At 52.6% G+C, this 14,726-nt stretch overlaps 1 protein-coding gene and 2 long non-coding RNA genes across 8 annotated transcripts in view; 1 reads left to right on the plus strand and 2 right to left on the minus strand.

The window, feature by feature from the left end:
• Nucleotides 1-1,952: 1,952 nt before the first annotated feature.
• Nucleotides 1,953-8,379, minus strand: LOC135364061 (uncharacterized). Its single transcript, XR_010410507.1, has 3 exons — nucleotides 7,020-8,379; nucleotides 2,639-3,054; nucleotides 1,953-2,090 (listed from the first exon to the last, which is right to left on the minus strand). It is a non-coding gene; the product is annotated as an uncharacterized LOC135364061 (long non-coding RNA).
• Nucleotides 8,380-8,883: 504 nt separating this feature from the next.
• CYRIB (CYFIP related Rac1 interactor B) overlaps nucleotides 8,884-14,726 on the plus strand; it is a 148,543-nt gene continuing 142,700 nt past the window's right edge. For 2 of the 6 annotated variants that reach the window (XM_064587871.1, XM_064587874.1), the window contains exon 1: nucleotides 8,884-9,031. In XM_064587871.1, coding sequence (XP_064443941.1) covers nucleotides 8,899-9,031 — 133 coding nt within the window. In that variant the 5' untranslated portion in view covers nucleotides 8,884-8,898. Of the gene's footprint in view, nucleotides 9,032-9,364; nucleotides 9,383-9,899; nucleotides 10,117-10,588; nucleotides 10,837-14,726 lie in introns of those variants that run through there. The other 4 variants (XM_064587873.1, XM_064587877.1, XM_045895877.3 and 1 more) reach the window with 4 other exon arrangements.
• LOC135364060 (uncharacterized) lies at nucleotides 9,031-10,500 on the minus strand. The gene is made up of 3 exons (XR_010410506.1): nucleotides 10,329-10,500; nucleotides 9,432-9,591; nucleotides 9,031-9,323 (listed from the first exon to the last, which is right to left on the minus strand). It is a non-coding gene; the product is annotated as an uncharacterized LOC135364060 (long non-coding RNA).

Raw genomic sequence — 14,726 nt, forward strand, 5'->3', positions numbered from 1 at the left:
AGTGCACCTGCTAGGTGCCGGGCCCTGTTCTGCGTGCTCAGGAGTGAGATAAACAAGATCCCCAGTTTCTGGAAGTTTACACTCAGTGGGAAGAAACAGGAAAGACGTTAGTGAAGTAGTATCTGATAAGAGCCGTGCAGAGCATCTAACAAAATCATCTGATCGTGACTAGTGTCACTTGGTAATCCCAGGGTCCTTTAGAGACTTGTTTCCTTCAATGAGGTTTAAAGTGAACTTTTGTCTATCCAAAAAATAAAAATCTGTTTTAGGCTTTCACTAAAAAAGAGGAATTCAGGGTAAAACAGTGTCATCTTCCCAACTGGTAGTCATTGGGAAGAATCGTTTTACTCTCTGTCCCTCCAAAATACCTTTGGTTGATGTCATGGTTCCATGATCCTCCATTTATTTATTTGAGAGAGAGAAAGCGAGCGTGAGAGAGAGCACAAGCAGGGGGAGGGGCAAGGGGAGAGGGGGAAGCAGGCTCCCTGCTGAGCACGATGCGGGGCTCTATCCCACAACCACAAGATCATGACCTGAGCTGAAACCAGGAGGCTTAACCCATTGAGCCATTCGGCGCCCCAAACAGTATTTTTTTTTTTTAAGATTTTATTTATTTATTTGAGAGAGAGAGAATGAGAGAGAGAGCACATGAGAGGGAGGAGGGTCAGAGGGAGAAGCAGACTCCCCGCCGAGCAGGGAGCCCGATGCGGGACTCGATCCAGGGACTCCAGGATCATGACCTGAGCCGAAGGCGGTCGCTTAACCGACTGAGCCACCCAGGCGCCCCCCAAAAGTATTTTTTCCTGTATTTTTTTTCCAGATATTTCAAGGAGGGAGAATAAATGCAGTCTTGGTCCCCCATTTGGGTAGAACCCCCCCAAATCTGTTTTTACCTGTGAAGTCTCTTCCTACTGGTGATCCCCACTCTCATGTCCATGTGGTTCCCCAGTGACTTGGTTGCTTGGTATCCAAGGGTGAATTTTCGGGAGTGACTTTTGGTAACAGCAGTGGGGTTGACCACAGGCTCAGGGCCTGGGGACCAGGCTCAAGCCCAGCTTCTGGTACTAAACCAATGGCTTCGGGGGTGCCCTGTGACTCTGGCTTCCACTCCGGTTTCTGTCAGATGGCAGTCCTCGTGCCTGCCTCAGCTTGGTGGTCGGGGGTGTGAGGGTTAAGCAACGTGTGTGCAGAAGACCGGGAATCACAATAGCTGCAGATTCTCCACAAGGGCGCAGTGGACGACCGTGGAGCCATGACGTCAACAGTCCGAGAGAAACGGTTTCCATCCACGAGCTCTGCACGCAGCCCAACCGTCCATCTAGACCTGGGCTCCGGGCAGGGCGCCTAGCTCTGCAGTCCCCAGCGCCAAGTCTGCGGCTTTGGGGGAAATCCCGTGAGCACCATAATACCCTTCAATTAATACCTTGTCTGCTAAACTAAAAAAAGAAAGAAAGAAAAACGTGTGTGAAATCCCTCCGGAAGCTCTGAAGCCCCCACGGAATCGTAAGGTCTTTGCATCAGCCATTCGAACAAGCGGCCGTCCCCGGGGACGTGCCCACCTGGGCGCCGCCGCGGCGAAGGGCCTGCCCACGGGGTGAGAGGGAGGGAGGGCGGGGCTTGTGGCGGAGCCGGGGGGCGGGGCGGGGGCGGTTCTCAAACTGAGCCACGCAGCAAACGTCACCAACATGCAGGTGCCGGGGCCCAGCCCGCCCTACGGATCTAGAATATGTGGGGGTGAGGCCCGGAAATCTGTTTCCAGCAACTCCTCCGGAAGATCCTGATGCAAGGGGCTCTGCAACCATGCTTTAAGGAAAACTTAATTTGTCATCTCTAGAATGGGATTAACGATAAAACTCCAGTGTCATGCGCATTATGTGAAATTAATTTTATAATAAAAAATTTTTTTTAAGATTTTATTTATTTGACAGAGAGAGACACAGCGAGAGAGGGAACACAAGCAGGGGGAGTGGGAGAGGGACAAACAGGCTCCCCCTGGAGCAGGGAGCCCGATGCGGGACTCGATCTCAGGACCTTGGGATCATGACCTGAGCCGAAGGCAGACGCTTAACAACTGAGCCACCCAGGAGCCCCTATAATAAAAAAAAATTTTTAAAGATCTTATTTATTTGAGAGAGAGAGAGCAAGGGGTGGGGAGGGGCAGAAGGAGAGGGAGAAGCAGGCTCCCGGCTGAGCAGGGACACGGATGCGGGACCGATCTCAGGACCCCGAGATCATGACCCCAGCTGAAGGCAGACGCTTAACCAACTGAGCCACCCAGGCGCCCCTATAATAAAAAAAATTTTTTAAGATTTATTTATTCATTTATTTGAGAGGGGGGCAGAGAGCACAAGCAGGAGGAGCGACAGGCAGAGGGAGAAGCAGGCTCCCCACCAAGCACAGAGCCTGTCCAGGGGCTTGATCCCAGGATCCCGACACCACATCTGAGTCACAGGCAGAGGCCCAACCAACCGAGCCACCCAGGCGCCCTATAATAAAAAGTTTTAGGAACATAGGATTGAGAGTCTGGAGAGCTGGGCTTTCGGCCAGACTGCATCTCTAACTTGCTGTCTGACCTTCTACAAGTCATTCAACCTTTCTGTGATTCAGTTTCCTCATGTGTGAAGGGCACATGCCTTACCTTCATCTCAGGATTGCTAAGTGACATCACAGGAGACCACGGCTATGGAAATCCTTTGAAATGTAGGAAGTGCTGAGCCTCTGAAATACAGTCCCATGGAAAACGGAAGTAGAGCTGGCCAGCAAGCGGGCAGACGTGAAAGGCATCCCAGATGCATCCAGGGCTTCAGGGAGAGCGGGAGGCGAGGGAGTCTTGACCTGGTGCAGGCCAGGGGGGCATCCTTGGGGAGGCAGGGAATGTTCTAGGCATGGGTCCAAAGAGGCCAGGGCGAGGAAGGGAGGTTTCCAGGTGAAGCAGAAGACTTTCACACCACATGGAAAATGGAGAGACCAGAGGAGCCAAGACATGTGCATACCACAGCAGTAAAGGGGTGATGAGAATCCTAGCATCCACACGGAGACATCTCGAAAAATGCCCTTAGAACTCAAACAAAAAAATCCCACATTAGAGGAGGATTTGTATAAGGTTAGCTCTAATGTAAAGTTTAAAAACATGGAAAACAATATTTCACATCTATTTTATAAGTGCATGTGTATGTAGATGTAAAAGTATAGATATGTTTAACCAGCACTTTTATGCACTTTTAATGCACCAGACACTATTCTAGGTGCTTTTTTTTTTTTTAGAGAGCGAGAGCATGAGCGAGTAGTGGGGGAAGGGCAGAGGGAAACGGAGAGAATCCTAAGCAGGCTCCACACTCAGCACGGAGTCCAATGCGGGGGCTCGATCCCAGGACCCTGAGATCATGACATGAGCCGAAACCAAGAGTCTGACACTTCACTGACTGAGCCATGGACCCTATTCTAGGTGTTTTAAAAACAGTTCATTTAACCCTGAAAACATGATGAGATGGGATGCTATTCATGTTCCTCAGAGAGGGTAATGAATTGATCAAAGTCAAACAGCCAGTCAGTGGCAGAAGCAGTTTTCCATCCAGTCACTATGGCTCCAGAATCCATGATATTAACCATCTCACCGGCTCTCTGTGACAGAGACAGAGACTAACGTTAGGACTGCGGTTCCCCTGGAGGAGGAGGGGCGGAAGAGGAAGAGAAGGGTATACAGAGAGCATTAACTCTGTGATGTTTGGGGCTTTTTTTTTTTTTTTTTTTTTTTAAGAATCTGAATATGACTGTATCCATTTGCTGGGACCGCCATAACAAAGGACCAAAGACTCGGTGGCTTAAACAACAGTAATTTATTTTCTCCCAATCCCAGAGGCTGGACGTCCAAGATCAGGGTGGCGGTAGGGTGGGTTCTTCCTCCAGCCTCCCCCTCCCTGACGCCTAGATGAAGATGTCTACACACGCCTGCACTCTGTCCATGTCTGTGTCCTCATCTCCTCTTGTATGGCCACCATTCACAGTAGATTGGAGCCCATCCTTACGACCTCATTTTAACATCATTGCCTTTTTAAAGACCCTGTCTCCGAATACAATCACATTCTCAGGTACTAGGGATTAAGACTTCAATATATGTTGAATTTAGGGGGGGCAGTGTGGACAAAATTCAGCCCATAAATAATGGTCAGATAACAAGGTGTGACAGAGCTGGTGGTGGGTACATGGACACAGTGGCTCTGCACTGCTCTGTATGCATAAACTATTTCATAATAAAAAAGTCAGTGTGATTGATTACAATGCTGTACTTAGTAACGATGCGGCATGCAGGCTGGGAAGGCCTGAGAGTCCAGGAGGAATAAACTGGCCACGTGCAGCCTCTCTGTAGTCGAGAGCAGGCTTCTCAGGCTGCACACTAAAAGCCCTTGAAGAGCTCAGAGCATTCTGAAGTCTGAGCCCCACCCAAAATCAATTAAATCAGAATCTTGGGCTGAGGCTCCCGGATCAGAGGACAAACAGGTTCCCCAGGTGCGTCTAATACGCACCAGGGCTGAGAAGCCCTGCTCCAAGACCATGGCTCTCCAGCTAGCTTCGGCGGAATCCCCTGGAGGGTTTGTTAAACGCACGGTGCTGGGCCCCACCTCTGAGTCCGAGTCAGTCGGTCTGGGGCAGGGCTGAGGCTTTACTGTTCTAATCTGTCCCCGGGTGCTGCTGATGCTGCGGATCCAAAGACCATCCCTGGAGAACACCGCTCTGAGTGGGTGCACACTTGCAGCCTGCAGACAGGCACCTGCTGTTTGATGTTCAGGGGAGCTTGGAACGTGAATGCCTGAGGACGGGGCCCGTGCCGTGCCCATCCCCAGTCTCCATCGCTCCCTATCGCTTGCTTGGGTGGGTTTCTCTGCCTGAGGGTGAGGCTCTGCAGAGAAGCTCCACTCGGTGGTGGACCTTTCAGGCAAGGTTTGTGGCCCTTTTCTGAATGACATCTTTCCCCCACTTGTCCATCCATTCATTATTCAGCACACCTTTGTTCAGCGCTTATTATGCTTCGGATACTGTGCTAAGGGCTGGGCCCACAGTGCTGCATAAGACATAGTCTCTGGCCTGGAGGAAACGACACTGAGGGAGGAACCGTAGTTTCTGTCTCCTTCCCTTCTCTCCTGTGTGGGTTTCAGGCTGTCAGTGTGTGCCAGGTCTATTGTTCAAACCTCCGTGGGATTGACATTCTCGCACATAAGTGAATAAAAAAAGTGAGATTCAACAGGGTGGATAGAGTGTGATTGCAACTGTATTAAAATGCATTTTAAAAAGAGGTAAGGATGGGACGCCTGGGTGGCTCAGTCGGTGAAGCGTCTGCCTTCGGCTCAGGTCATGAACCCAGGGTCCTGGGATCAAGCCCCACATCAGGCTCTACACTCAGCAGGGAACCTACTTCTCCCTCTCCCTCTGCTCCTCCCACCCCTGCTCGTGCTCTCTCTCTCAAATAAATAAATAAAATCTTTAAAAAAGAGAGAGGTAATACATGAAGTTGTTAAGAAAGAACAGTTGCCCTTCTGGACGGGCCATTATGGATGGGTTTTGCTTACTTTCTTATTCCTTTCACTTGCGATGTTTCTAGAATTAGCATCATTACTTTCATAATTAGAAAGAATAACTCATACAAACACCCTCCCCTCCCTGTGTGGGTCTGCACATGGGCGTGTATGTGTGTGTGTCTATGAGCATCAGCATATCTGTGCTTGTGGTCCAGGGTGGAGAGACGTTTATGCTTAGAGACATGACTCATATTAAATTGAGTGAATGGTTTTATTCCAGTGTGATCAGACGGGGGACATTTGATTCCCCACCAAGTTGACCCATTTGCATGGCAATTCCTCTGAAGATAACTGCTTCTCAGTGATGCCTCCACAACATTTCCCAGCTTTTTGTAAGGACTTAGGCTCTGGGAGAGTGGGAAGGGTTACTTGCTTCCTGCACTAAATGATCCCAGGGAATCTGCTGTGTTTTGACTCTGCTCTCTTGCCCTTGGTGGTAACTATCCCTTTCTAAGGTACAAGGACAGGCCGCCATGCATCCTCTCCTCTCACCTCCCCATTGTCGGGGGAGACCTGGAGGAGTGGAGAGGGAGGGGGGCTGGCTCTGCCTGCTGCGGTCCCCCCCCCACCGCTGCCGACCATACACTGTGTACCAGGCACGTGTGAAATTCGTGTGTGTGGTTCCAAGTCACCAGAGTCTAGGTAGTGGTTTCTAGAGCTCCCCCAAGAACGTCTTTGGCTTGTTTCCCCCCGCAGACCCCTGTTTCGGAAGATTTTGTGCACCATATAGTGACAACAGCAAGCAGCCGCCTGTCCTGCACATTCCAGGGGAAAGTCTCCCGACACTATCCACTCGGTCTGCACAGCGATGCTCTCTACGGTCTATGTGGAAATGCTATCGTCACCACATTTTATGGAAGCAGGAAACGCAAGGCACAGAGAGGCTAAACATTTTCCCCAGGGCCCTACAGCTGCTCAGAGCGAGGATTTGAATTCAGGCCTCTCAGACTCAACCTGGAGCTTTTCCACTCTGCCATGCTCTTTTTTGCAGAAACAGAAATTAAGCTATAATAATAATAATAATATCAAAACTACATTATTCAATACTAATTCCTTTTACTTTCAATTGTGAAAGAATCACTTATATAAACTGGCTTGCTCAGAAGGAATTCCAGCATCCAGTTACTATGATTCTGACATTCAGTTCATTGGTGCAACCCGATCATGGATGTTGTGAAATGTAGAAAATAGGCTAAAGGTCTTGCTCACCAGCCCCCCCAAACCCCCCCAAGTTTTCCTTCCTTCCTTTTTTTTAATTCAAATGAAAATCTCATAACCTATAGCTAACCATTTTAAAGTGAATAGTTAGTGGCATTTACTACATTCACTATGTTGGACAACCACCACCTCGATCGAGTTCCAGAATTTTCATCACCCCAAAAGGAAACTTGGTGTCCATTAAGCAATTACCGCCCGTTGTTCCAGTCCCTGGAAACCATCACTCACCAGCTTTTGAAGCCTGGGCTCTGGGTGTCCGGGTTAAGATCCCGGCTCCAACCTGGGAGCCAGCTCTCCTTCTACCTTCCTGAGTGGAATCCCCCAAGCTGAAGGGGCTGCCTGAGCCACCTGCAAGCCCCCTTCCACGGGGCCCTCACACAATTCCAGGACAGGAGCCCCTTGTGGCTTTGGGCGGGGAGTCTCCTCCCTTAAGTCCATTGGGTTCTGAATGGCCGGGGGCGCAGGAACCCTGACAACAGGGTCAGTAAAATGTCACCGAGTTTGCTTTTACCCCATGGGATGTGGAACTTACTTAATTGCAAAATACTAACTAGCAGGACACAGAGTTCCCATGTCTCCTAACCTCCACCTTCTGTTACCTTCCACACTGTAAGAACGTTCACTATTGTGAAAAAGCCAATGCTCAGCGGGGAAAGGCATGTTGTTGAAGGGCTTTTGCATATACAAGGGAAAGAGCCAGCTACTTTGCTTGAAATATGTGTGGACAGCATGTGCTGTGGGAGAATAGGATTCTGAGATTGCAAGGAAAATGTGCATGAACATTTCACAGCCTAGAAAGCATTAAACATTCATCATCTCATATACTCTTTTCAACAACAGAAGATAACAGTATTATGCCCATTTTACAGCTGAGGAAACGAAAGGAGTCAGAAGTTAAATGACTTGCCCAAAGCTGCACAGCTGGAAATTCCAGGCAAGACGTCCTGACCCCAAAATCAATGCTCTTTTCAGGGCACCAAATATTATGGACTGAATGTTTGTGTTTCCTGCCCCCGCCATTCATATGTTGAAACCAAATCCCAGTGGGATGGTGTTGGGAGTGGGGCCTTCGGGAGTGATTAGGTCCTGAGGATGGAGCCTCAGAAATGGGAGGAGTACCCTTGTGACAGAGACCCCAGAGGATTCCCTCCCTTCTTGGGTCATGTGAGGACACACTGAATGAAGGCTCTGAACCAGAGGGTGGGCCTTCCTTCACAGCCACCAGCTCTGCAGGGGCCTTGATCTTGGACTTCCCCGCCTCCAGAACCATAAGAACCAAATGTTTGTTGTGTAGGCCCCCAGGCTCTGGTGTTCTGTTGTGGCAGCCCAAACAGCCCGAGGCACTCGGCTTCTGTCTGTCGCTGCGTGGGGAACAGAGCAGACCACTGTAGGGGTGAACTGCCCTGGGTGTTCCCAGGCACTATCCCCAGGTTCCATTTGCTTGAATTTGTCACATCTATCAGGACCTGATTGGATGAGCATGATCAGAGGCCAGAATCATCCTCTTAGCCTCACCGTATCCAGTGAGTGGAGACTCATACACACGAGTTGGACTCTTCATCTCAGATATCTCTGAATTCAGTGGAGTGCAGGGTAAGCATGATCCAGCCCCTGCACACAGCTTCACCTATTCTTCCCTGCTTCCCACCCCCCTACATTTACACTCTATGTTAACATTCACTCCAAACTGTTTGCAGTTCCCAAGCATGCCAGAAAGGTCTTTACCTCTATGCCTTTTATAATTATTATGATGATAATTACAATGCTGAGAGCACTCTCCTGGGTCTTACTAATGGGCTAGGTTCTACATATGTGTTGTTTCATTTACTATCCCCAACACAACCTAATGAAGCAGTTATTGTCAATCCCATTTAATAAATGAGCAAACTGAGGCCACGAGTGAAGAGCTGGGCTCTGGAGCCAGACAATCTGGGTTCATGCCCAGCTCTACCGCTAGCTAATTAGTCTGACCTTGGGCAAATTCCATCTCTCTCTCTCCACTTTGGTATCTTGCACAACACTGAGCATGATGAACCTGCCTCGTGGGGCTGTTCTGAGAATTAAATTAGATGGGCACAGCATTTGGCAATCGGTTAGAACTTCAGAAATGTTCGGAATTATTAATGCCCACTTTGTAAGCGGCCAAGAAAGAAACGGACTCAGCTCAGCTCTGATTCCAACGCTTTTGCTACTCAAGTTCCTAGTTCAAGACCCAGCTGGGTCACCTCCTCTCCACCTTGGTGAGGTGGGCTTCCATTCCTCTCTTTAGAGATGAGGGCACTGATGCTCAGGCAAGCTTCCAGATGCTTCTTTTTCACTTTGCCGAAATGCCTCTCAGAACTTCTAGGAAGAGTTTTATGATCTTCTGCCCTCTCTAGGGCTCCCGCCCTTCCAAGTTGAATAGACACCCCTCCCCCTGTCTCCTCTGTGAGCTGTCATCTGGGCTGCTTTCCTGCAGATACAGGGCCGGGAGCCCCTTACAAGTCTTGTTGGAATCGGATCTTCCCGGGGCCCCAGCTCCTAGCACTGGGCCTGGGTAAGAGAAAAGGGTTTAGATATCTTTGTAAAAGAAACCCACGGGTTATAATCAGGTAAGTCAGCACTTGATATGATATGGGCACATCCCAGCCCCCAACTCACCCAGGATAGCTGGAGGTGGAGGGTGGAAAGACACTGAAGGCTTTTGATGTAACTCTGGACGCCCTGCTGGAGGTCAGTGGAAAGATACTTTAAAGAACATTGTCTATATTCCTGAGAAATGTGGCTGAATTTCAAGACAACGATAGGATGGGCTTGAGGGCTGGGGGAGCAAGGCAGAGGGAAGAACATCAGATCAGTTCCCTAGGCATGTTGTGTTGTTACATGGAGAAAAATGTATTCTTTGCCATTATGGACAAGGGGAAAGATGGGGACTCTATAATACCCGACACTGTTATTATAGAGAGGAGCCTTCTGTCTGGGAATTTCTGTACTGAAAGTCCTTGGAGAGCCATTCATGATGGCACCCATACGCCCCCCTCCCCTGGCCCTGCTTTATTTTTCTTCATAGCACTTAGTCCCACCAGACACATCAGATATTTGCTTATTGACTGTCCCCGTCCCCCCCCCCCCCCGTGCCCCCCCTCCCCGGCCTCCCAGGCCGGAATTTGGTTTGGGTTCCTGGCTGTGTTTTATGATCTTCTGCCCTCTCTAGGGCGCCCTCCCTTCCAAGCTGAATAGACACCCCTCCCCCTCTAGAACAGTCCCGGCACTTAGTAGGCCCTCAATAAATCTGTTGCCTTCCGAATGTTTTGAATGTCCACGCTGTCACCGACCCCGCTGCGAGGTGGGCCGGGCGGCAGCATTCGGAGCACGGGGGAGGGGGAAGCGGCCCAGGGCGGGACCCTGACGGCCTGAAGGTCGGGAGGCTCGCGCTGAAGCCGGAGACCCGTCCGACAGGCTGTGACCTTGGGCCAGCCCTGCGCCTCCCGCGGCTGGGGTTTCCTGGCCTGGGCCAGGGGGCGTCGAGCGCCCCCCCCCGCAGCGCGCCCCACGCACCGGCTCAGCCGCCTGCCGCGACTCGCCCAAGGTCACCCCGCCGCCGTCTCCCCCCTGCCTGGCCCCCCGGCCCCCGCCGCGGGTTTTGGGGTGGGGGCCGGCGCGGGGCGGTCCCGGGGCGCCGCGCGCGCTGACGCCGGGCCCGCGAGGCGGCGGGGACGGGGCGCGGGGGGAGGCGGCGTCGGCGAGCGTCCTCCTTTTGTGCGAGCGCGGCGGCTCGGCTTCTCGAAGGTAAACGGCGTTTCCTCTTCCTCCCCGAGGCGTCTCTTCCTTTTATAGTTATTTCTCGCCTGGCACTCGCCGGGGCCGCTGCTGCTGCTGCTGCCGCCGCGGCGGGGGCCGCTCGCGAACCTGTGGCGGTGACGTGAGACCGGCCAACCCGGAAACGGCGGCGGCGGCGGTGCCCGAGGCTCCGAGGCTCCGAGGCTCCGAGGCTCCGAGGCTCCGAGGCTCCGAGGCTCCTGCGCTCCAGCGCCCGCGCTCCCCTCGCCGCTCGCCCGGCCGCCAGGTACGTGCCCGGGGCCCCGCCGCGCCGCCGCCCCGGCCGCCCGGCTCACCCGCGCGCCCCCGGAGCCGCCTGCGCCCGGCGCGGGTGCGGGGACGGGGGTGCGGGCCGGGCGGGCGGCGGCGGGAGGGGGGGCGCCGCAGGGGCGGGGGCGGCGCGGGGGGCCCCGGAGGACGCGGCGCGGGGGGCGCACACGCCGCGGGGCCGCCGCCCGGGTCCACCCAGCTGCGGGGAGCGCGCGGCGGGGCCCCGCGCCGGGAGGGAGGGGGCGTTCGGATGGCTGCCCCGCACCCGCACCCCGAGACCTGTCCTGCGCGCCAGGTGAGGCGCAGGGTCTAGCCCCGGCTCTGTGCAGCCCCCTGCCAACTTGCACGGGGGGCTGGAAAGCCAGTCGCTTCGAATAGAGGAACTAGAGGGGGTGAACAAAATCTCCATTGGCCTTAAGACTTCCTCCTGGGGTAACCACCCGCCTGTGTTTAAAGAGCACTTCCTCTTTGCCCTTTATCTTTTCCTCATCTTTTTTTTTAAATGGAAGTTCAGTGCAACCGGGTGGATGCCCTTGCAGCCTGCAGGGCTTTCCTGGGGCGATGTTCACCCACAGTGGGTCTCGAACCTGTGTGTCCCGTGTTGAGGGTGGGAGGAAAGAGGAACCGGGGACTTCCCTGGTCGGAGCCCGGGGCGGGGGGGGGGGGCAGGGGGGGGAGGCTTTGATCCCCACCCTGCTGCAAGAAATGGAGCCGATGGGGGAGGGGTTGAGCGGGAAGGAGGCCCCGCTGGGGAGTATCACGTGGACTTTGCACCTCTGTTTAATTCCTGGCCCTGCCACCTTACTAGTGTGTGACCCTGGACAAATCGCTTACCCTCTCTGAGTCTTGGACGGCTGTCTGTAAAATGGGTGCTTTGAGTAGGGCCTAGAGAAAGTGAGCGTTGACTTCCTGGCCTGGAGGGGGCGCCGTAATGGGAAGTGTCATTGTCAGTCGCCTCCCCTCTAATTTCTGCATCCCCACTGCCTAGAAGGGGTCCCTGGGTACATGGGAGGCTCTGGGTAGATATTTGTGAAATGAAGAGCTGGATCGTGAATTTTGAGAAGTGAGTGGGGGTGGGTCTACATTTTGGCTTCCGTGCCCAGTAACATCCATTCCACAATCCCCAGAGAGCCACATTTTGCCACCTGGGATCTGTGTAATCCATCCCCTCCCCCGAGGAGGATTATCTTGTGAAAATATTGATTCCTTGTGAAAAGGAGCTTAAAATCTGACTTTGAGCCTCTCCTATTCTGGAAAGATTGCATTCTGTGGAAAAGGAAGCATCATTTTGATTGCCACCACCAGATGAGTGTCCGAGGAGGGTTGCCAGGGCTAACACCTGGGCTGTTTTCCCAGACTTGGGGGTTCCTGGTAAACATGGAGGAAGCCGGGGAGAGGTGGTTTTCTTCCTTGGTGGGGCATGCAGGAGAGGTCAGCTGGCCCGAGTTTTCTTCCTGGGGAGGCCCGTTGGAATTTGCATTTTCCAGACCTTGCCAGACTTTTGGCATGGGGAGGAGCAGTGCGTGTGCTGAAGGAGACCAGTGTGGGTTAAGGCACAGGGGGACTTGGAAGTGGCCTTCAGGTGAAGGCCCGGTGTGGGTTTCTGCACTTCACTTTGGGAGATTTTCAAGTAATTTCGCTTTCTTTTACAGCTGGCCCTTCTTTCTCAGCTCCCAAAGGCTTCTGTGCACTTCTCTTAGGATCTGAGCTGTGGCTTTTTTCACATCCAGAGGGCAGGAGGTGAGACTGGGTGCTCCTAGTATTGTGAGAGGCAATAACAGGCCCCTGTGTGCTGCAGCATGCTGCCGTTTGGACACGGGCAGATTCGTTTTTAAGACGTGGACTGGTCACGGTTACCGGTGAAGGAGAGGTTTGATTCTTACTTTGCAAGACTTGGCGAGGGTGCAGGACTTGGCCCCAGACCCTCAGCCAGGAAGCGGCCGATTCAGCATCCTTGCCCGTCTTCCATCCACAGCGCGCTCTCCCTTTCTTCTGTGGGCTCTGCTCCCTTCTGAATGGCCTTTGTGTTTCCCCGGGCACCTGGCAGGCTGTCTGGCATGTGCTTGTCTACACGGTACACGTTTTGTGACCGACGAACAAAAGAGACATGGTTTCCCCCTTGCTCTTTACGGAGGTACATTTGGTCTCCACCTCAAGGTCCGGGCACTGGCCTGTAAGTGACCTTGAGATTGTTCTTTGGCAGTTCTTCCCAAGTGCATTTTGATTCCCTGTTCTGGAAGCGCGTTCTCTGACAGCGCTACTTCAGGATCCAGAGACAGTGACAGGAGGGACTCTAGAGGGAAGCCAGTGTCACGTGGCCTCGTGCTGAGCTTTGCTGCCATCTCCTTGTCTGAAGAGACCCCATCCCGTGGCTTCGGCAGCCTGGGACTTGGCCGTCTTCAGGGAATCCATCTTCCGGCAAGTGCTGTGGAGGCAGTGTTGAGTTAGTGACAAATCAGATTTAAAATGGGTCCACCGTAGCTACACGCCGGTCAGGCAGCCTTAGGGAGGTCGCTCCACTCCTGGGACCCCCTTTTCCTCATCGGTGAGCAGGCAGAATCATCCCCGCTCCAGCCAGTCCACCTCACAGGTTGCTGAGTGAGAGGGCAAGACCCAAATCCACACGTTCACCTTTGCTTCTTACTGCCCCATCGGCCTGTCACCAAGGGTCAGAGCCTCAGTGTTCTCATTTGTAAAATGGGACCGTGCAGCGTGGGGTTGTTCTGCTCATGCAGTAATATGACGCCCGTAGCCGAGACCCCTGCTAAATGGTGATCATCATCCGTTTCCTCAACTGGAGCTTCTCAAAGGCCAGCCCCATGTCTCTGTTTTAACTTGACTTGGAGCTTCTCCAGAGAAGTAAATTGAGGCGAGAGGGGGGCTGGCTGATTTTATTCTTTTTCACCTTCCCTATCTGGGACACTTGATAAAGGCCCGATGAAGAAAACATCATTAAGATGGTGTTTTTCATCCATTTCTGAGGGCAAAGGTCTTTTTTTTTTTTTTTTTCACTCTCATAAAGTTAACTCTTGAGGTGCTCATGGCACTCACTTCCTGTGTTCTCATCCCCTTTGCATGGACGCCTTCCAGCTTTAACACCAACACCTGAGTCCCTCAGACTCTCAGATCGACAAAGGTCCCGTTGCTTGGGAATGAAGTTTTTGACGGTCTGAGAAGGAGTGACCGGCCTCACCAGGTTGAAAGAAAGATAGTAACTTTGTAGCCAAGAACGCATGAGGTTAAGGGCAATTATATTTTCCTGTCGTCCTTGTCCACTTGGCCTTAGGGCCCAGACTGCCTGGGTACACATCCTGGTTCTGCTGCTTACTAGCTCTGTGACCTTGGGCAAGATTTGTCCTCTCTCTCTGGGCCTTCTTCAGCTTGAACGTGAGGGTTGTGAAGATCAACTCTGAGGTCCCGTGCAGTGCCTTCCAGCACGGTGCACGGTGCATAGCAGGTGCTCGGCCAGTGTGGGTTCCTCTCTCCCCCTCCCCAGGGCTCTGTCCATCCCCACCCCTGCCCCATTGTCCTGTCCCGCTACTATTCCCCTGGGAACTGAGTCCTGGGCTGACAGCTTCTTCCAAGATTCCAGTTCAAGGCTCCATGCTTCCCCAAACTAGTCGTTGACTGGCCATCATATGGCACTTCCGCTGAATGGGAAGATAATTGTACCAGAGCTAGTCAAGAAGAGTAAATCAGGGAGTCACTGAGTTTACGTTCCGTCCCATTGATTTTTTTTTCTCCTTTCCAAAGACTTACTAGCTGCCATCTGCTCTGAGGGAAGGAGACATCATGTTCATAAATATATAAATAATCGAAGTCAATGAGGAGAATTGTTTAAAGAAGTGTGGCTGAGAGTGATTTTAA

The sequence above is a fragment of the Mirounga angustirostris genome, unplaced genomic scaffold (genome assembly GCF_029215605.1).
Source record: "Mirounga angustirostris isolate CCGP_5_RB_7025 unplaced genomic scaffold, mMirAng1.0.hap1 SCAF_4, whole genome shotgun sequence".
Lineage (NCBI taxonomy): Eukaryota > Metazoa > Chordata > Mammalia > Carnivora > Phocidae > Mirounga > Mirounga angustirostris.